Source organism: Cavia porcellus, unplaced genomic scaffold, assembly GCF_034190915.1.
Source record: "Cavia porcellus strain 051 isolate PalLab524CR breed Dunkin Hartley unplaced genomic scaffold, mCavPor4.1 scaffold_6, whole genome shotgun sequence".
NCBI lineage: Eukaryota > Metazoa > Chordata > Mammalia > Rodentia > Caviidae > Cavia > Cavia porcellus.
Window position 1 is genome coordinate 37146682 of NW_026947489.1, and position 22963 is coordinate 37169644.

The window sequence follows — 22963 nt, forward strand, 5'->3', positions numbered from 1 at the left end:
ATATAAACAGACACAATTTGTTTTAATTTAAACTTTCTTTTTTTGTGAGCAATATTGTCTTTACCTATTGGTGAGCACAGGAAGGCAATCTACCACAACTCCAAGGTCTTCTATTCTGTGGGTACAAGAAAAATCATATACCTTAGACTGCTGGTTCATTACCTGCCTGTCTTTCTGTCCCTCCTTTCCTTTTCCTTCTTGTTTCCTCCCTCTTCTCAGGACTAGGGATTGAGCCAAGGGCTTCTGCATTGAGTCCTTGCTTTTTTTTTTTTTTTGGTACTGGGATCAAATTCATGGCCTCACATCTGCCAGGTAGGTACTTGTGCTACTGAGCTGTATCCCCAGCCTTGAGCCCTTGTTTTTGAGAAATTCGTTATTTACTAAGTTATTTCAGTGACTATGATAAATCAGGTGCTGCGAATACAGTAAAGAACAAGACTTGCATTCTACTGTGAGTACAGGAGGTGGAGGTAGTTAGGAAACAGACAATAAACAAGTTAGATATACAGAGTAGGCTGAAAATGATAAATACTATACAGAACACAACAAAGGAAGATAAGGACTGAAGAATTATGGAGCACTGTTTTAAGTAATGTAAACAAGGAAGGGCTCACTAAGGTAGGGGGGAGAGACTCAAATATAACGAGGAAAGCAATGCTTTAAAGTTTCCATGCAAAAGGGGGATTTTTATTTTAAAAGGTTAAATTTTCCCTCATGACATCATTTATTTTTTATTTTTTTATTTTCTGAAGCAGTACAGGACTTCTAAACAAATAATAGTAAAACCACAGTGGGTACCCATAATGCATCTTGTTATCTTCAAAGTAGCTGCCTATACCATCAAACACGATACAATCAAACAAAACAAAATAGAATCAAATCAGTCAAAACAAAACAATGAGAGAAATATGGAGCTTCAAAACAAGCTAATAGTTATAGAAAAGAAAAATAATCAGAAAAAGTAACAGCTTTGCTCAATCTGATAAACAGATGGTTCCTGCATGCTGGTTACTTTTACATTGGTGAGGAATGTAATTTAAACCACACTGTTGTCTCTATGGAAGCTAAACAAAGGAAGTTAAATTTTTAGCCACTAAAAACATAGAAGAAGCACTTTTACTATCACATTGAAAATTACTTTATTGAATAGAGTACATAAAAGGCCCACTCTTACCTCACCAAATAAGCTACAAGTTCACTTATACTTCTCTTTCTCCAGAAAGTTAAAGCTACATTCAATCTCAAATTCCTGCTGAACAAAACTTGGGCCATTGTTTCATGGTCCTGAGAAACCTGAAAGGCAATAAACTAATCTGATAAAAAGCACAATGCAACATGATATGAAATTATTCTTTTCAATGAAAATAATTTGACATAGTTTTAAATTATGCAAAGGTAATTTCTTATATTGGCTTTCAAAAGAAGCTTTGCAGCTGAACATAATCAACAAATGATTGAATAAATTTATGACTTTTTTTCTTTCCTGCTACAATTTTTAAAAATCCCAATAATTATTTTTAGCTGACCCACACACCTAGCATTAAATCTGTAAATATGGATAAAAGGAAAAGATAAACATACAGGCTAATCATTACCAATTGAATCGCATGAGAAATGTATCACAAAACTCATCTCTGTGACAAGTGTTATTGTGTTATTTACGTGTATCTTTTTTATATAAAATAATATACTTCAGTTGTATGAAAGTTAAAACAAAGTTTTATGGTATCTCAGTACTCACTGAATATGGTATCTCAGTATTCACTGTTAATTGGTTCTAGGAGGCACAAATATAAAAATGATGAGTACCAATCAAATTACTTTGGCTAGAAAGGGGAGTAAGCCAGGAGAAAATCATCACTGACAAATTCTACTTTTTGAGTTAAGTACCAAAAAAATGACAAGCACAAGCATAAAAAAGCATAAAAGCACAAAAAAATGACAAGCACAAGCATTTTCAAGTCAAAATGCACTGAATATCAAATCTGAAGAATTTCAAAGCATTTGAGCACCAAGGTGTGACTATATAAAAAGGGAACATACTCTACTGGCCCTCAAAAATATTCAATATCTCTCTCTAGATGTAATTAAGTTAACAGACTTGTATTTTTCTTTCCAAACCATTTTCTAGGGCAGGGGTTTAGTTCAGCAGCTCAAGTGCCTGCCTGGTAAGCATGGGGTTGTGAGTTTGATCCCTCAGTATCACATTAAGAAAAAAAAATCTAGAAAAACAAGTATATACTAATACTCAGAAAAATTTAAAATTTTCCACACATTAAAAAAAAAACAAAAAACTGCTTTTTTACCTAGGTCATATAAACAATTTTCAAAGTCAAAACAGATCAACCTCATTTTAAAAAAACCAAAGCATAAACGCTAGTCTTTATAAACCTTGTTTGGATTGATTCTGGTCATTATTAATACTGTGTGTCAGTAAACATCCTGATGTATGTATATAAACATATGCATTTGTACAAATACTTTTGTTAAGATCAGTTTTAGAGCAGCTAGTGGGTTTTCCTGGAAAATGCCTTCAGGGATCCTCATTGTAGGTGAGATTTCTCCCTTTCCAAAACTTCATTTAAATCTCTAACGGCGGAACTGTCATTGTTGGTGTTTATAGCAGCCTGTAAAGCATTTCATTTCGTCTTAAGATATTGCTAACTTAAGAGAAAGGAGATAAAGTACTGGCTCAAATTTGCTTCTGTTTCAAGAAGTTATTATCATTCAAGTAAGTGTATTCAATGGGTGATGATTCAGGTACACTAAGGCAAAGAAAAGAGTAATAGCATAACAGAAATAAATAAGCTAAAAATGACTTAAAATAACTTACCTCAGAGAAAAAACCACTATATTTTGATGACGGGCTTTCTGTCTGTGAAGAACTAGAGTCACTAGAGTTAACCACATATGTTCGACTATCATGGTGTAATTTTTCAGGGAGGTGGCCTGCACAAGCCAGTTCATTTTCTTTATTTGCCATGTCACAGCCCCCACTTCTAGGGGACTCTTTTTTTCTGTAACAAGGATTTGGAAAGGGATGATGAACTTTCTTTCTGCGATTGATCACTTTGTGTAGTATACCTGGGCTTTTCACAGCTTGTCCAACTGTTCTGTAAAAAGAATTTATTTTCTTAAGTGAAAAAAAAAGAGAAAACATTTGTTTTTAAACAGATTTAACAAGCCACATTTTGTGATTGTAATCTACTGAAATTAGAAGTAGAATAATAAATGTTAACTCTTGAGATGCAAATTAAAATATCGCTGAGATTCCATCTCACTCTACAAAGTGGTCATCATCAAGAAATCGACCAATAATAAATGCTGGTGGAGCCAGGGTTTAGCTCAGCGGCACAAACACCTGCCTGGGAAGCGCTAGGTTGTGAGTTTGATCCCCGGTACCAAAAAAAAAAAAAAGTAAAAACAAAAACAAATGCTGGTGGGGATGAGGGGGGTATAGTGGGAAGAATCCATACCATGCTTGTTAGTGAGAGTGTACCCTGGTGCAACCACTGTGGAAATTAAATGTGAAGATTCTTCAAAAACCAAAACTAGAGGTTCCATTTCACCCAGCTATTCCTTCTTGGTATCTTCCCAAAACAATTAAAAGTATCCTGCCACAGTGATATATACACACCTGTGTTTATGGTAATACAGTTTATAATAGCTAAATCTTGGAAACAACCCAAATGTCTATCAGCAATAAACAGATAAAGAAGATGTGTTTTTTAATATAATGGAGTACTACTCAGTCATAAAGAAGGAGAAACTTGAGACATTTCTGGGTAAATGGATGCACCTTGAGACAATATTCTTAAGTAAATTGGACACACATGTAAATACCATAGGGCCAGGGATTTAGCTCAGCACCTCAAGCACTTGCCTGCTAAGTGTGAGGTCGTGAATTTGAATCCTAATACCTTCCCCGCCAAAAAAGGCTACCATGAAAATAAGAAAATTAAAATTCTGAGGCTTTTTTAAAAAAACAAAGTAACAAACTGCAAGCTTGACTATTTTAAGGTTTATTATGATTATGCTGAAGTATTTTTAATTTTAAGTGGGAGAGAACAAAACAAATCTCATAGAATATAGAGATTTTCAAATGTTTTGGTGTTAGGATGCTTTCTTTACATTCTTCAAAATTTTGAGAACTCAGAATTTTTTATGGGTAATATTTATTGATATTTCTGTATCAGAAACTAAAGCAGTGGAAATTTTAAAATGCTGGTTAATTAATTTTAAAAATAATAGATTCATAAAATGTCATAATATGGACCTGAAATGTCCTAAGAAGGCCATGCATAAGAGGCTGGCTAACTGTCAGTCAGTCAGTGGCACTATTCTGGGTAGTGGGGCCAGCTGAGGGAAATTAAAACAGCTCCCGTCTCTAGCTCCACCTTCTTTTCTCTCTTCACAGCAGCCATGAGCTCACCAGTTCCCTTCTTCTGATGCTCTCTACCATGATGCAGTGCCTCATCACAGGCCCACGGGCCCAAAAGCAAGAGGCCAGGGAGAATGAACTGAAATCTCTCAAACCATGAAAATGTTTTGTTTTTCCTGTTGTTTTTCTTATATATTCTGTCACAGTGATGAAAGTACACTAACATACATACTAACACATCATTTTCTACCACCTAAAAAGCATTTTCCTTAACAATAAAAAATTTTTAATTTAATCTTAATTTTTGTAAATCCTAATACTTGGTTTAACAGAAGACATGTGGTTTCTCCTTTCTGCTTCTGAATTTGTCTCTTATGATACCAAATGTCATATTATTTCTGGAAAACTACTGTACAACACTTGCAGGAGAGAAGAAAGTCTTACCTGTTTATGTAAGCAGCCAACTGTTTTGGAGATCTCTTAACCTAAATAATGAAAGTAAACAGTTGTAGTATTAAGTTCATTAAAGAGTTATGGAAACTTTATGATTGATGTCCATAAATTTAAAACCTAACAAGTACGTTTTCAAATGACACTTTCTCTACCCTACTGGTATGATCTAGGCACTAGGCACATTATATGTAGGCATGTTTGGCAAAGCAACATATCCATCTCCTTATTCTTCACACCATTAGTCACATATACAGGGTTTTTAATAAGTGAGCCTAAGCATTAATGTGGTTTAAGAGAAATCATATCAGTGCTAATGAACCTTGCAATGGTGATTAAAAAAACACCTCTGAGCTTCATTTTAAACCACTCAAATTACAGCACGTCAGAACAGTATACTTGCCAAAATTGCTTTAGAGCTTCAACTGTATAATGATTACACTTCATTAATTATATTTAATTTTAAAGGATTAAGCAAAACAAAACAAAAGTTTCAATGATCTCATCTATCTCCTAGGAACCATAAACTTACCTCCTTCATGTTCTTATTAGTGAAATTAGAAATCCTTTTTCTGGGAAGATCAATGGAATGATCCTCAATATTATTACAAAAGTTCCGTTTTTTAACATTGTGGTTTTCAGATGCCATAATCTCTTAACTACCTAAAAAAAGAGTAAGTGGAAAATACAAAAATGTTACTTCTTTTTTTTTTTTTTACCGGTACCAGGGATCGAACTCACGATCGCCTGTTCACAAGGCAGGTGCTTATGCCGCTAAGCTACATCCCCAGCCCCCCAAAATGTTATTTCTTTAACGCATACATAAACACGTATCAAAAGCTCCACTCTGTATAAAAGAGACTCATCAGTGACCTGGCCAAGAGCCCCAATTGTCATTGTTAAGGGTACAGTGAGAGGATAAAATGAAAAAGCAGAGACAAATTTAGTAATACATGACATGTGACTGGAAAGTTGACGTCTCCAGATGGGCCAAGAGAGTCTTGGAATGTTAACTCCAAGACAGCCACTATTTATTGGGTATCTACACAGTGATAGACGAGTGTAGCAAAAGATTTGAAGTTGGTGAAATCAGTGACTCAATGGGAAGAATAATCCTGGGATGACAAGAGGCAGAGTCGATCTTATGGTAAGAAGGATCTTGCCTTGGCGTGTTTTTTAAAAATCTTAATGGTCTTAGTTTTAGTCTAAGTAGGTGGGAGAGGATGGCTCATCTCTCAAGAATCAATGGGAAATCTCAAATGGGTGATACCAATAATCTCAAACCTCCATTTTATCCCTTAGGGAAGTATGGAAAATTAGTTATAGTGAATTTGTGGTCCCCAACAGAGACTTACAAGTAAAACAGACAATACAGTTGTATTTTACACATCATAAAAACTGTTAAGCATGAGGCAGAGTACCATAGGAAATTATGTTCTTGTTCTTTGATCACAACAGTTACAATATTATTGTATGTTTTTGCCAAAGTTGATATATTATATCCCATGTTTTCCACATTATCAGCCATTTTAATAAAATCAGAAACCAGGTCCAGAGTAGTACACAAGCCTAAAAGTTTTGGAACATGCTTCAGCTAAAGAAAAAAAAAAAGCAAAAGCAGACTATATACATCCTTTTTTTTTTTTTTCCTTTTGGAAACAGGGTCTCTCTATGTAATTCAGGCTGGCCTTGAGCTCACCTTGTAGCCCAGGCTGGTCTTGAACTCCCAACAATCAAGTGCTGGGATTATAGGCGTGAGCCACCACCCTCAACCAGACTATATACATCTGACTAACCTTAAACCTGATCTTTAAATTTTTCTTTTGTTTTTATAGCTAGCTGTACAAAGCTGTCCTCTTCTTTTGGGGGGCAGAGAATCTATTCTCTCCCTTTCCTTAGTAATATCCAAAGGCAGAAATACTGGTAGAAATAGATGCTGTGACATTCTATTATACACAGAGGAAATCGGTCACTTCTCACCTTGTACTCTGGTTTCACAGAGCTAAGTTATTTTAGGTGATGGAGTCCTCCCGCATTCTTTCCTTATACATTAAAAAGTATCTGCTAAGCCAGGTGTGGTGGGACATGCCTATAATCCCAGCACTCAGGAGGCTGAGGCAGGAGGATCACTGCAAGTTTCAGACCAGCCTCGACTACAAAATGAACTCAAGGCCAGCCTGAACTGCACAGTGACACCCTGTCTCAAAAAGATAAGTAAATTAATTAATTAATTAAAGTACCTGTTATATATGAGGCCCTGGAGTTAATGTAGATGATATTCAGAGATCCTATTCTAAAGAACCATTTAGGAAGTTTGAAAATGCATTTTAATGAGACCCAAGTTTAGAAACTACTCAGTAGATCTGTGAGTTAGAACTCAAAGCAACTGCATTTTTAAAAAAATCTTTACTGGTATTTCTGATGCATATTCCACATTCCCCAAAAATACACATATGTAAAACTATGCAAATAATTTTAGAGAATTTTAAGATTCCTGCAGTTAACTCATGGGCAGCCCTTCCACCTCCCAGGTTAAAAGTCCTGTAGGACAAGTTCTTAAAGGTAAACAGATAATTTCAATAACACCATAAGCACCCTGACCAAGAGACACCCAAACAACCAACAAGGCTTAACGGAGTCTTAAAGAACAAACTGTATGTGCAGCAGCAGCAACACAGTTTGGAAATCTCTTAGGTAGATACACGTGGCTGGAGTTTAGGCTACAAGCCAGCTGCAGTAGAGTAAGAAATGAGGCTGGAGAATAGGCAGAAGGTAGATCATAAAGGGTCTTGTCCACAACGCCACATGTAAGCACTGAAGGAAAAAAACAGTTTTCACCTAAAGATGACGGGCTGAACATGCACAGTTACTACTATCCTTCCCTCAAAGTCCATTAAAATGATAGTAAAGGGTTCCTAGAGGCATAAAATCCATTCAGATAAAGAGGAGATGATAGTAACATTTTAGAAATTGCAAAGCAAAAGTAGTAACCGACTTAATGGATCTGAGAAACTCAAGCCCTAAAACAGTAATGAGGAAAGATAAACAGAATCCTCAAAAGGCATAGGAACACTTCTTTAGTAATACTAAAGAAGCAAAGAAAAAAATGATCTTAAAAAACAAGTTACTGGGGCTGGGGATTTAGCTCAGTGGCATAAGGGCCTGCCTTGCAAGCAGACAGTCGTGAGTTTGATCCCCGGTACCGATAAAAAGGAAAAAGACAACAACAACAACAAAAAAAAGTTACTGACTACCCATTTAAAATACAGTTAAGATCTCCTTTTCTTGCCGAGCATGGTGGCTCATGCTTGTAATCCCAGCACTTGGGAGGCTGAGGCAGGAGGACTGCTGTGAGTTTGAGACCAGCCTGGACTACAAAGTGAGCTCAAAGCCAGCCTGAATTGCATAGAGAAACCCTATCTCAAAAAGACCAAAAAAAAAAAAAACCCTCCTTTCTCAAGCACAAGATCGCAAGTTCAAACCCCACTGCCAAAAAATTTTTCCTTTCCTATCTTCCCTACTCCAGTGGAAAACGTAAATTAGAGTCCTTTGGATTGAGAATCACTAGGTATAAATAAGGATGTGAGAAATATATTCTAAAATGGGGACCAAGTAAAAGTTTACATGCCAAATTTTGAGTTTCTCTTACCTTTTTTCTACCACTTACAAAGGCTTTCAACCAGGATCATACATTCTAGGAAAAACCTTTTTTCCTGTGCTTTTTTCCACCCTGGCACCAGGGATTGAACTCAGGACCTTGTGCTTGCCAGGCAGGCGCTATGCCACTGAGCTATATCTTAGCCCTTTTCCTAAATACTCTTTTCAGAGCGCTTTTTGTAACTCTGACCATCTCCACTGAAGAAACGACCATCACCACTGCACACACACACATGCACCCCAACCCTAAAATATTGACAGTATTGTGGTCAAAATTCCCAAAGAACTATCCTGTCTTAATTGTGGTGGTTACCTGCCAAAACTTCTAGAACTAAACACTGAAGAGGAATGAATTTCCATTGTATCTAAATTATATCTTGATAAATCTGAGTTTTTAAAAAAACTCAAGAGAGAAAATCAAACTATAACACAGAAATGAGACCCTCCAAAATTGTTGGAAATTAAGAATAGGTCAACAATGTAAGTGCCTGCCTGGCGAGCACAAGGTCATGATTTCAATCCCTGGTACCAAAATACAATAAGAAGAAGAAAAAAAAGACTATAACTAAGATTTTTTTAAAAAAGTAAGTTGTAAGAGAAACTTGAGTATATTGCTCAGAATAAAAGGAAAAAAATCAGAAGACTGGCTTAGATGGACCAACATTCATATACAAGGATTTTGAAAATACATAAAAAAAAGGGGGGGATGTTCAAGACAAAATTCAAGAAAATCATACACAGTTGAAGGACACGAATTTCCAGATGAAAGGAATATACTACTGGCCACATAATGGATAAAAACAGATCTACAAGGCATATTATTGTCAAATTTCAGAGCACTAGAAAAAGAGAAGAGACTATATAAATAAAACAGACAATAAATCCTAACATTTAAATCTGGTCTTACACAAATGATAAATATACAGTGCAATCCCTTCAAATTCTCAGTCAACTTGCCAGACATGGTACAACATACTTGTAATCCTAGCACTTGTAGGCTGAGGCAGGAGGATCCCTAATGAGTTCAAGGCCTTGCCAAAACTACAAAAAAACAAAAAAATACAAAAAAAAGTCAACTTAAAATTTTTATCTAGTCAAATTAACAATCAGAAGTAAGGACAGGATAAGAATATAGGCAGAAATTTGAAGTTCAAAAAAATTTCTTCCCAGTATGCCACTAAAAGAAGGGAAAACATAGTCAGGTAAGAACTGGAGCTCCAAAAGGAGAAATGGGTGGCTATAAAGAAAGGGCTCAAAACAAGCTGTGCACCAGTAGACAGCAGCCATTCTACACAGCAGCAGTTCAAAAATGAAACTGATTTATAATGAACACCTGGTGCTCATTAGAGCAGAGACAGAGACAACAGGAGAGAGAAAAATGTGGCACATTTTTCAAGCACTAAAATTTAAAGGGAAAAAAAAAGTTGCTGACCCATAATCCTATGTGCAGCGAAAATAAGTCCTTAGGAATGAAGGGAAAACCAAGACATTCTCAAATAAAAGAAAATTAATATTCTTTGTCACCAGACCTACTCTGAAACAATGGAAAGCAGAAACCCGTTTAGTCCAACAATGACACACAAAAATTATAAACTAAAGTATTTTAGAATATTTGAGACACAAAGAAAATGGTTAAGTGAAAATATAAGTAAATGCAATGGACTTTCATTCTCAAGTTTTCTAAATTATTTTTGATGACTGATGCACAGTTTATGACGACTCGAAAATATATTTATGCGAGGTATGGTGGTACACACCTGTAATTTCAGCGCTCAGGTGGCTGAGACAGGAGAATCACCTGAACTATTTAGTGAGTTCAAGGCCAGGCTGGATTACAGAGAGACCCTACCTCAAAAAAATGAAACCAAAAAAACCCACCCCAAAACAAGAATACATATAGAGGAAGTATTTGCACCAAGTAACACAAGAAATAACACAAAACCAGACACGACTAAAAGAAAAATTAGAGCCAGGCATGGCAGTACATGCCTGTAATCCCAGCACTCAGAAGGCAGAGGCAGAAAGACTGCAGTAAGTTCAAGGCCAGCCTGAATTACAGAGAAAAACCCTGTCTTAAAAAAGAATAAAAATATTCACAATACATGGAGACATAACTATTACTTTCACAAAAACTGACATGACAACCCAAAAGAAATTCAGCAAGGTTAGAGAATGTCATATCATCATATCTATCGGTAAGATTAAATCACTGTTTATAGGAAGAACACTCCCCTCAACAACAGAGTACATATGACTTTGAAATACCACAGAATGTGTAACAAGATAGGGTATATCCTGGGCTATAAAACAAATCATGACATATTTATTTCTGTGGAACACAGATAAAACATTGAGAAAACTGACAACACTAAAATGTATGTATTAGAAAAGAGGGTAATTCTTAACAGGCCAGGCTCTCAGCTCAAGAACCCAGAAAAAAATGTTGCGATTTAAGATTCAAAAGGTCCCCCAAAAGTCTCATACGTTCAGAGGTGGGGCTTTCAAAAGACGATCAAATCATAGGGGTGCTATACTCATCAGCTGATTAATCCACTGATATGTTCACAGCTGAATGAGTTATCAGACAGCGCAACCCAGTTGGAGGTGATGGGGGGGGCCCTTGGGAGGGTGTATCTTACTCAGGCCCTTCTCTCTCTCTCTCTCTCTCTCTCTCTCTCTCTCTCTCTCTCTCTCTCTCTCTCCCCTCTCTCTCTGCTTTCATTTGCTATGATAAGGTAAACATCTCTCTTCTGCTAGGCCCTTTCACTATGCTGCTTCTGCCTTGCAACCAGCATACAAAGAACTGAACCAAGAATACTTCTCCTTTAAATTGTGGATGCCAATTATTTTGTTCCAGTGATAAGAAAGTAACTCATAAAAAAGAAGAGCAAAGTAAATCAAAAGCAGAAGGAAGGAAATGAGAACAGAAATCAAGGAAACTGAAGAACAGCAGAAAAGTATCAACAAAACAAAAAGCCAGTTCATTGAAAGATAAAAAGATTGACCAAGCTCCAGGGAAACTGACCAAGAAAAATGAGAAAATACAAATTCCTGGCATGAGGAATGCACAAGAGATATCACTACAGACCCTGTAGGCACTGAGAAGGTAATACAACTCCTATACAAATCTAAGTTTAGCAAGCTAAAGGAAGTGGGCTAATTGCTCTAAAATCCACCACAAACAACTAAATCCAGATTATTTAAATAGTCCTAAAACTATTGAGGAAGTGGATTTTATTTAATTTTAAATTTTCAATGCTAGAGAATGAATCCAGGGATAGGCATTGCTAGTCCACTAATCCCAAGCCCTGCATTTATACTTTTAAAACCACCTAACAGAAATCTCCAAGCTGACATAATTTCTGTGGAGAATTACATCAAACATTTACTGGGTGGGGTGGCACATGTCTTGTAGTTCCAGCACTTGGGAGGCTGAGGAAGGAGGATAGCTGTGAGTTCAAGGCCTGGCTGAACATGGTGAGATCCTGTCTTCAAAAAAAAGAAAAAAAGGAATGAAGGAAAGAAAGGAGGAGGGAAAAAAAGAAAGGGAGGGAAAGAAAATAGAAGAGCAGGGAAGATTTCCCAGGTTTTCTTATAAAGTTAATATTATCCTGATAAAAAACACATGAAAGAGATAAAACTAGAGAGTATTATCAAAGATATAAATCAGCTGGGCACAGTGGTACACATCCAGAGGCTGAGGCAGGAGGACTGCCACTAATATAAACATCAGCCTGGACTACTGAGTGAAATCCCGACTCAAAAAAAAAAAATTTTTTTTAAAAAAAAAAAAATCAAGAAACTCCTCAAATATTAGCAAATGAAAGTCAATACAAAAAAGGACCAACCATGATCATATACCATGACGAAGTAGGATGTATTCCAAGGATGCAACTGTGATTCTACACACTTGAAAATATGCTATTATTAATAAATAAAAACTACATGATTGTATGGCTTCATGCAAAAAAAATCATTTGACAAAATTAAATACCCATTCAAGCTAAATACTTTAGAAAAATATAAACAGAGAATTTTCTACACTCAATTTTTTTTTTTTTTTTTGTCTTTTTCATTTTTATCAGTACCAGGGATCAAACTCACGACTGCCTGCTTGCAAGGCAGGCACTTATGCCGCTGAGCTAAATCCCCAGCCCCTTCTACACTCAATTTTTAAAAAACTAAGTATGTGTCAGGGTTCAGAGTTCAAGCAGAGGTAACTGTGCAAATACAGCAAAATCTAAAATTCTGGCAGGAACCTCCACCTTCAAGGTCTTGCTGAGTCACAAAGCTGGACTGACATGGGAGTCTCCTGCTTCAACCCACTACAATGCTGGGACTGCAGGTGTACAACGCATCCATTCTCTCTTTGATATGCTACCTGGAATTCTAGTTTAGTCCTTCCAGATAGGGATAGTTAATTGATTGTGTAAAACTTGAGTAAGAAATGTCCAATTAAATTGGGTTCTGGGTATGGCTGAAGGGACTTACTAAGACAAAAGACTCACCCTGGGTGTGAGTAACAGCAACCAATAGGCTTGCTGCCTGAATGGAATAAAAGAGAAACAAAGACGGAAGGCCTGCTTCCATTTCTTTAGAGGACTCCAATTTCACCATCAGCTTGGATGTCTTCTCCTGTCTTCCAGCACACTCTTCAGCCTCCTGTTGCAGACACTTCTGCCTCTTGCCACAGACTCACTAAGGGACACTACACAGGGACCTCCCCAGCTGCAGGTCACTGATGAGTGCTAGGCCTTCGACTGGATCCTTTTGAATCTCCAGTGCAGAGACACAGGTCTTTTGCATTTTCCACATCTCACTCTGTGGGCAACCATTATATAAAAACATAGAAGTTAAGGTGGTTAGAAGTGGACTTGAAAGAAATCAAGGATGCTATCTATGAAGCAGTACCTGCCAAAACCCACTTGGGAGACAGCCCAGGCACAAATCAAGATTAAAGAGAAAGAGTTTTGGTGTTCCCAAAGACCCTACTGAGTCAGAGCAAATTCAACAAACTATAAAGGACAGTATCACATGTGTCCAGAGGACATAGAAGTGTTCAATCAGTTCCAGGTCAAAAGCATTGAATTAGTGAGACAGCATTTCCACAACATCAGTGCCATGACAAAATCTGATTCCTCCAACAATCTCCTACCTAAATTTGGGATCTGCATTGTTGTAACAGGGAGTTCCCCTCACTTTTCCATGGTCGCAGTGTACTGTGAGTACAGTACCCTGAGGAAGTGTTGGACAAGGAAAAGGCCCTCAGACTGTGTTTTTTGTGTGTCTTCCTGGTGTTGGGAGCAGTCAAAGGCTTGTATAGGCTACACCGTTTCAGAATCCTGCACCTTCACAGAACTCAGGAGCCCCAGCTTCCTGGTCACTGGAGGCTATCTCAGAGTGAAGCTTACAGGATTTAAGAGAAACAGACTTTCACCAGTAAGAAAACTAAGGGGAATAAAACAGTCAAATCTACAACATACCTTTCACCTCAGAAGCTGGCAAATTTGCTTTGTGAATAGTACATTATAGCTAGAAATATGCAGCTTTGGAGTCATTCTCTGGGAAACCGCCACTGGGAAGATCACATTTGAAAGCTGTATTTCTAAGAAGCTCTACCAGCTGGGAGGAGTTACTGGGTAAAGACTGCTCTCCCCAGCTGCAGGTCATTGATGAGTGCCGGACCTATGAGCCCTCTGGGAGGCCCTCTGTGGATGAAATCCTAGAGAAACTGTCTTTACTGACAGCTTGAGAAAACCTGAAGCAAGAAGTCCTAGACAAAAAGCCAAGAGAAACACAAAGTGTACATCTCTGACTCAAAATTTCTGATAAATGATCTCTTGTGTCCATATCTCCTGGCAATGTAAGCTTATAGCTCCTTCTGTTGAGCAGTGGAATTTCAGCCAGGCCTGGTGGTTCCTTGGAGTCCCAGCACTGAAGAGTCTGAGGTAAGATCACTATGAGGCCAACCTGGGCTACACAGTGAGTACAAGGCCATTCTGATCTACATGGCAAGACTGTCTCAAAAACAACAGTGAAAGTGAAGTATGTTTCTTACAATCGGAATCTGGACAGGCACTGATTTGGCCAATAAAATGTGACAGAAGTGACACTATGTCAGTTAGTTCCAAGTCTAGACTTCAAGAGCCTTACACTATCCATTTCCTCTCTTGGACCTCTAGATACATGTGGCTAGTGTACTGGAGGACAACGGACCATAGGAAGGAACACACGTCCCAGCCAAGAGCCTGTGAAAACACCCAGCCTTGGCTGTTGATCCAGATGTGAACTCAGTCGATTTGAAAGAGTAAGATATAGACAATATTATTTTAAAATAAAGATAATAAACAAAGGCATATTAGTTTGAAACTGAAGTTAACAACCCTATTACAATTAATATAGTATTCTTTTTTTTTTTTTTTTGTCATTTTCCTTTTTATAGGTATTGGGGATCGAACTCATGACTGCCTGCTTGCAAGGCAGGCACTTATGCCGCTGAGCTAAATCCCCAGCCCCTAATATAGTATTCTTTAAAATGGCAGTATTATCCAGTTTTGAATTCTACATATTTAAAAAGATACAAAATACAAAGCCTACTAAATATTACATATTTGTTGGGTGAACTAATAAAAAATCCATTCCATACTATGCATAAACAATTATTAGTTGAGATACATTTTACCGTTTTTAGGTATAAACTACTAGACTACTCGAATCCTTTATCCATAGATCAATTCTGCTTATTTTACACAGACATACACACACTTATATGATTTGGATATATCTACCAAAGGTTCATGTGCTGGAAGCTTGGTCTTTTGTGCAGCATTGTTGAGGGGGTGGAAATCCTTGTATAAGGTAATTAGGCCATGGGGACACTATCCTCAAAAGGGATTAATGTTGACCTCATACAGTGAGTTACTTCTCATGAGAATGAGTTGCTAGAAAAAGAGGAAATCTGGTCCTTAAATTCCTCTGGTTTTGTCATGCCATGTGACTCTTGTACATTTGCTTCAGCCACTGTGAAGCTACCTGTCACTGTGAAACCGCTACAAGACCCTCATCAGAGGCTGAACCAAAGGGGCCACCCAATCTTGGACTTTCATCTTCTAGAACTGTGAGTTAAATAGATCTCCTTTTTTTATAATTACTAGCCTCAAATATTTTATTATATTATAGCAGAGAAAATGAATGGATACATACATGCATGTGCACGTGTACATAAATACTATACATTTTTTGTTTTGTTTTGGAGACAAGTTCTTGTTACACAGATTAGGATGGCCTTGAACTCATGATCCTCCTTCATTCATCTGTGATGTGCTACAGGCTGGTACCATGCCCAACTTTTAAGTCTACCGAACATATTTCCCTCTAAAAGATAATATTTAATTACTTACTGATAAGTCTGTTTGCCTTTCATATAGGAAAAACTTTCTTCACGGCTATATCAATTTTCTAAAGAATGTAACTTTTTAAAGTTTTTTAATTTTTAAAGAGAATAAAACCGAGCAAAACCAAACAGAGCAAAGCCAATCAAAACAAAACAGTGTAAGTGACACAGGACTTCAAACCAATATGAAATCAACAATGGTTACCATAATGCCTCCTGCTGTCTTCAAAATAGCTATGGATACCATCAGACATAGTAAAAAATCAGACAAAACAGAACAGAATACAACCAATAAAAACAAAACAATGACTGCAATACAGGCCTTCAGAGTAAAATAACAGCAAATCCAAAATGGCTACCATAATATATCTTGTTATCTTTGAAATACCTGTGCATGCCATCGGATACAATAAAATCAAATGAAACAAAACAGAACAAAACCCAACCCAACTAAACAAAAAAATGATACAGAACTTCAAAGCAAGATAAAAGGGAATCAACAGTGGCCACCACCCTCAGGAGATCCCCCAATAGGTGCTAAATTGTCTATTGCCAATCTCTGAATAGATGATCAGACCCACTGGCTTTTGACCTACAAAGTCAGTGAAACACTAAACACTGCAAGCCTTAAATTGTATGGCACCTCAATAGCCACCATCACAGCCAGTGTTTCTCTAGATCAGCTGGTGGCTTATGGCAGAGGGTGTGTGTGTGTGTGTGTATGTGTGTGTGTGTGTCTGTGTTTTGGCTCTTCTCCTTTCTCAGCCTGCACACCAGAAGGGGCTGACATCTGGCTGTCCCCACAATGGCCTGTGCAAGGTGCTGATTCTCAAGGAGGGCTTGCTTCTTGTTGACTTCGTGTTCTCTTCCCCTGCAGTCTGTGAATGGCACTGACTGGCAAGAAAAGGCTGGCATCTGACTATCCCTTCAGCAGCCTGCACATGGCCCCAGTTTGCAGGACAACAATGTGACTTTTTATGAATGACATCATTATCATTAATTATTAGAAAAATCCAAGTCAAAACCAAATAAAAGGGGCTGAGGATATAGCTCCATGGTACAGCACCTGCCTGGCAAGCTCAAGGTCATGAGTTCGAGCCCCAGTACCAAAAAAACCAAAATAAAATAAAATTAAAAACCATATAAAATACTACTTCACAACGAGAATGGCTATACTGTAAAAGACAGACAAAAGTGTTGAGAATGATGCAGAGAAATTAGAACACTCATATATTGCTATGGAGGTGTAAAATGGTACAGCTAACTCTGGAAAAGTTTGGCAGTTTTTAAAAATGTTGAATATAGGGGCTGGGGATTTAGCTCAGGGGCATAAGCACCTGCCTTGCAAGCAGGCAGTCGTGAGTTCGATCCCTGGTACCAATAAAAAGGAAAATGACCAAAAAATGTTGAATATAAATTTGTCATATTACTAGCAATTCCATTTCTATATATTTATGCAAAAGAAAAGAAAACATGTTCATACAAAGACTTGCACGCAAGTTTTCACAACACCATTCAGAACAATGAAAAAAGTATAAATACCCTACATGTCCATCAACTGGTGAACAGATAAAATGAGATATACAGTAAGGAACACTCACTACACAATAACAGAAATAACTAAGTACTGATAAATCTAGAAGATGTATTAAAATCATGGTAAGTCAAAGATGCCAGACACAAAAGACTATACATTATCACATGATTCCACTGATACGAAATGTTATAAAGGTGAAATTTATAGACAGTAGATTAGTGTTTGCCACAGATTGGGGTGAGAATAAGTGCCTGTTTATACAGTGTTTTCTTGTGGGGTGGAGAAAATGTTCTAAAATTATACTGAAGATGATTATACAAGTCTATATATTCACATAGTCCATAAATTGTGAATTTTCTTTTTTTTTGAGACAAGGTCTCACTATGCAGTTCAGGCTGGCCTTGAGCTCAGTTTGTAGCCCAGACTAGCCTCAAAACTCACAACGATCCTCCTACCTCAGCCTCCTAAGTGCTAGGATTACAGGCATTTACCATCATGCCCAGCATAAATTATAAATTTTATGGCATGTATACTGTGCTTCAACAATGTTTTTAAAAAGGAAGTTATCAAAATTGTAATGATAAAACTCTGCTGTACTACAAGTTCTATTTTATTCTTATACATAAGAATTTGGTAGTATCTGTCTTGGGCAATAATAAAGAATTATTCTTTCCCCCCAAGAGCACTTAACAGTGTTACTGAAACTAAAGCTCTTAATTAAGGAAACCATAGCTTTTCTAATAGCATAAAAAAAAATGAAATTTTAGGAATCAATCTAAGGAAGGAAGTAAAAGACCTTCATATTGAAAACAACAGTACTCTAAAAAAGGATATCATAGTGAACATCAGAAAATAGAAAGATATCCTTTGTTCTTGGTAAGCAGAACCAAAATAGTGAAAATGGCCAAACATCCAAAATTATTACACTGATTTAATACAATTCTAATCAAAATTCCAACAGTATATCTTATAAAATTAGAGAAAACAATCCTAAAATTCATATGGAGCCAGAAGGAACCTAGAATAGTAAAAGCAATTCTTAGCAACAAAGGCAAGACAGGCAAAATTCCTCACTTGAAATTATTCTACAAAACTACTAGGACAAAAACAGCATAGTACTGGGGGGGAGGGGGGATCTGAGGTTCAGTGAAACAGATTAGAGAATACAGAAACAACTCCAAAACATTCAGCCATCTTATCTTTGACAAAGGGACCAAACATTCACCGGAAGGATAGTCTTTTTAATAATTTGGTACTAGAAAAACTCGCTTTCCACATGCTGAAGATTAAAATTAGACCAATTATCTTTCATCATGTGCTAAACCAAAATAAAAGTGGGTCAAAAATCTAAATATTAAGACAAAAACACTAAATCTACCAGAAGATAGACTAGGTAGAACTCTTAAAAGACACTGGTGTGTAGGCAAAGACTTTATGAACCACACAAAACTATCATAAAGAATCAACAGTGGGATCACATCTTAAAAGAAACTACAAGAGTGAAGATACAACCCACAGTGTGGGAAAAAATTCTGACAGCTACTCCTCAGACAAAAACTAATACCTACAATACCTAATACCTACCTAAACAACTTTAAAAAGTCAGACTCTCTCCCAGGTTAAAGACCCAGTCCAAAAATGGGCATTGGAAATGAACAGACACTTCTCAGATTAAGAAGTAGAAACCATAAATATATGAAAAAATGTTCAACATATCTGGTCAGTCAATATGCAAATTAAAGCACTGAGATTTCTTCTCACTCCAGAACGAATGATTGCTACCAACAAATCAACCAGTAACAAATGCTGATGGGGACGATGAGAAAAAGGAAACCTTCCCCATTACTGGTGAAAGTGTAGACTGTGTAACCACTGTGGAAATCAGTATAGAGTTCTTAAAAACTAAAATCGGAGTTTCTATTCAACCTAGCTATTCCCTTTCTTGCTATCTTCCCCAAAGAATTAAAAGCATCCTACCACAGTGATATATGCCTACCCATATCTGTAAGGAGCACAGTTTTTAACATCTAAATCTTGGAAACAGCCCATCAACTGATGAATGAATAAAGATTTTTTTTTATGCAATGGAGTACTATTCTGCCAGAAAGGATAATCCTGAGACATTTCTGGGTTAATGGATGTACCGTGAGATTACATTCTTAAATAAAATGAATCAGTAATGCATGTTTAAATACCATATTGTTATTCAGGTGTGGTGGCACACATCTGTAATCCCAGCACTTGGGAGGCTGAGGCAGAAGGATTGTTACAAATTTGAGACCAGTCTGGGCTACAAAGTGAGCTCACGGCCAGCCTGAATTGCATAGCAAGACCCTGTCTCAAAAAAGACAAAAATAAAATATAAATAAATAAATACCATGTTTCTCTGGCATGAGAAACCAAAAATATAAATAAGGACCAAAGTGTACAATAGATACTGGGAGTCAGGTATGGTGGCTCACACCTATAATCCTAGTACTTGGGAGGCTGAGGCAGGAGGCTTGTTGCGAGTTCGAGACCAGCCTAGGCTATAAAGTGAGCTCAAAGCCAGCATGAACTACACAGCGAGACTCTGTCTCAAAAAGAAAAAAAGATACTAGGAAATGGGAAGAAAATGAGAAGGGGAATAAGAAAGGGGAAGAGGGAAAAGAAAGAAGAGACAAGAAAAAAAGAACCTAAGGACAAAATGGAAACAAAACTTTTGTATATAAACAGGGGAAGAGGGGTCTAAGGGAGGGCAAGGGAATGGGCAGATGGAAGATCAAGACATACTGTGTATAGGTACAAATTCCCTGTGATGAATGTTATCATTATGTATATATAAAAAGTTACCAATAAAATAAAAAGAAAAAATAAAGCTTAATGTACCTTGAAATTCTATTTGATAATTTACAAGAAGAATAATTTGAAATGTTATTAAAAAGGAGTTGAAGACAGTGATTATAGATACTGGAAAAGATAATCTTTTAATGAATAAAGAACATAAGAAATAAGATCCTAAGAGAATAAAAACAAGAACTAGGAGACTGAGAAGGGAATCAATATACTTACTTATAAATATTCCAAACATGAGATATTGTGTACATTTTCTTGAGGATAGCACTGTATGGGTATTTCCCTGAGAGAAGGATCTGGAAAGGCATTTTCTTTTTATATAGTAGCCATTTTCTACTGCGTGACTAATAAGGCTTTATTCCAATCCAATCCTTGCCAACTCAAGAACTTAAAGAGCTGTAAGTGTTCCGACATTTCCTACCTACTCATAACAGCATAAAAAAGTCATCATACAGGAATGAAACATGTTTAGACTTCTGTCTTGAGTTATATCACAAGATCATTTAACTTAAACTTTCCTTTTACATTAACTTTCTACAGTAAATGGTAGCTAACTACACTGTATTTAATCTTGCGATTTCATTAGGCAATTTCTTCTTGAAAAGCAACATGGTTGTCTATGAAAACTCATTCTCAAGTCACCACCAGTCACTCCTTATCACAGAGGGTGTACATGGCTATCTCTTAAGGGCCTTAAAGATGAAAACAATAAAAAAATCACTACTATAATAATAAAATATACAAGTAAGAAATAAAGAGGTTTTCAAACTTAAAGCTTCAGCTAATTTTTAAATTTAACCTGGGGAGCTCAGGTAACTCATTTACAATGACATTTAGCCAGTTAGTGCCACAGCCTAACACACAACCTGTGCCATTCTGCCAAGTCTTTGTCTTCATTAACTAAATCCATTCATTTTCAACTGTTCAACATTTCAGTCCTGAATAACCAAACTTTAAAAAGCGTATTCAAGCCAAATATCTGATAAAATGACAACTGAAGACCATAAACTAATGGGAAGGTAAATTAGTATAGCTGCTATGGAAAACAGTATAGAGATTTTTCAAAAAATTAAAAATAGAACTACCATATGATTCAGTTATCCCCACTACTGGGTATATAAAGAAAATGAAATTATTATATGAAAGAGATATCTGTAGTCCTGCATTTATCATTCAATAATAGCTAAGAAATAGAAACAACTTGCATCTATTAGCTGATGGATAAGTGGTACATATACATATTGGAATACTAGGCAGCCATAAAAATGAAATTCTGTATTTGTGATAACATGGATGGACCTAGAGATCAGTATATAAAATAAGCCACGCACAGAAAGAAAAGTATTACATGGCATCCTTCATATGTGGAATCTAAAAAACTGATCTCATAAAAATTGAGAGTAGAATGGTAGGTAACAGAGGCTAGCTACAGAGGAGTAGCAAAAGGTTCATCAGTGGGTACTGAGTTAGGGATGAGTAAGAAATTCTGGTGTGTCACTGCACAGCAGGATATCTATATTTAACAAGCATATATTACAAATTGGATGTGGTGACACACGCCTGTAATCCCAGCACTTGGGAGGCTGATGCAGGAGGGTCACTGTGAATTCAAGACAGCCTGACCTACAAAATAAGTTTAAGGTCAGCCTGAACTGCACAGCAAGACTCCATCTCAAAAAGACTAAAAAAACCAAAACCAAAACCAAAAAAACACCTACCCACAATTATATACTATATATCTCAATAGTTAAATGAAAGAATTTTGAATGGTTTTCTTCCCAAAAAGAAAACATAAATGCCCGACGAGACATATATGTTTAACCCAGCTTCAACATTACACAATGTTTATATGTAGCAAAATGTCAATATTAATAGGTATATTTTTATACTTTTATGTATCTATTAAAATAAATCTAATTTAGAAATTTAAAAATCTAACAAAATATTAACTGTAATTATGTACTGCTGGTGGAATTATGGGTGATTTTTTTCAGTCATTTACAGGGCCCTCCATATTTTCTACCATGAAAATGAATTACCTTTATAGTCTGAAGATATAAACACTTTAACTTAATGAGATCATTATTTTATAAAGTAGCTTAAGGATATGACTCCCTTATAACAAAAAAGTAAAAAAAAAAGATGGAAATGGTGGCATATAGAGATAATGCTTCATAAGAACAACTTATTTTGACTTTTTCTAAATTAGGACAACTTTAATTCTAGCTTTCTCACTTCAATTTAGATTTTGCTCTCAAGCATTTTGTTTTATCTTGCATTTATTTCTCCCTTTGAACTGATTCCTTCCCATCTGCTTTCAAACACACTCAGGTTTCCTCTATCACATCCTATACTCTTTCTATTTTCCTTCCCTGCCAAATTTCTACAATAAGTGCTTTTTAGCTTCCAATTTGTCTTTAACCCTTGACAATCTTGCTTTTACTTTGTCTTCTAATCTGAAAAAGCTGCACATACAATGTAATTTAACACTACATGGGAGCCTTTATAGCACTGCTGATGACATTCAAGGGCAGTTAGGCCTCTCCGACCAGTGAGCTCCCTCCTGACCTAACTGCTCTTCCTGGACTGTTCACTCACAGCAATGCTGACTCTCGTTACCATTCCCAATCCTGTTTCCCTTAGCAACTCTACTCTGCACATTCAAAACTGAAGAAATATGCTCTCACATCTTCAGCTACTTCTTTAGACC

At 36.6% G+C, this 22963-nt stretch overlaps 1 protein-coding gene across 2 annotated transcripts in view; it reads right to left on the reverse strand.

Annotated features, from left to right (window-relative positions):
• The window catches only part of Katnbl1 (katanin regulatory subunit B1 like 1), a 42824-nt gene that overhangs the window by 8885 nt on the left and 10976 nt on the right, over window positions 1–22963 (reverse strand). Inside the window, exons 2-7 of one of the 2 annotated variants that reach the window (XM_063250331.1) lie at window positions 12997–13309; window positions 5364–5494; window positions 4826–4866; window positions 2834–3113; window positions 1175–1293; window positions 65–115 (exon numbers count right to left, since the gene is read on the reverse strand). In XM_063250331.1, the coding sequence (XP_063106401.1) occupies window positions 65–115; window positions 1175–1293; window positions 2834–3113; window positions 4826–4866; window positions 5364–5480 (608 nt within the window). In that variant the 5' untranslated portion in view covers window positions 5481–5494; window positions 12997–13309. The remainder of the gene's footprint in view (window positions 1–64; window positions 116–1174; window positions 1294–2833; window positions 3114–4825; window positions 4867–5363; window positions 5495–12996; window positions 13310–22963) is intronic. The other variant, XM_003475657.5, reaches the window with a different exon arrangement.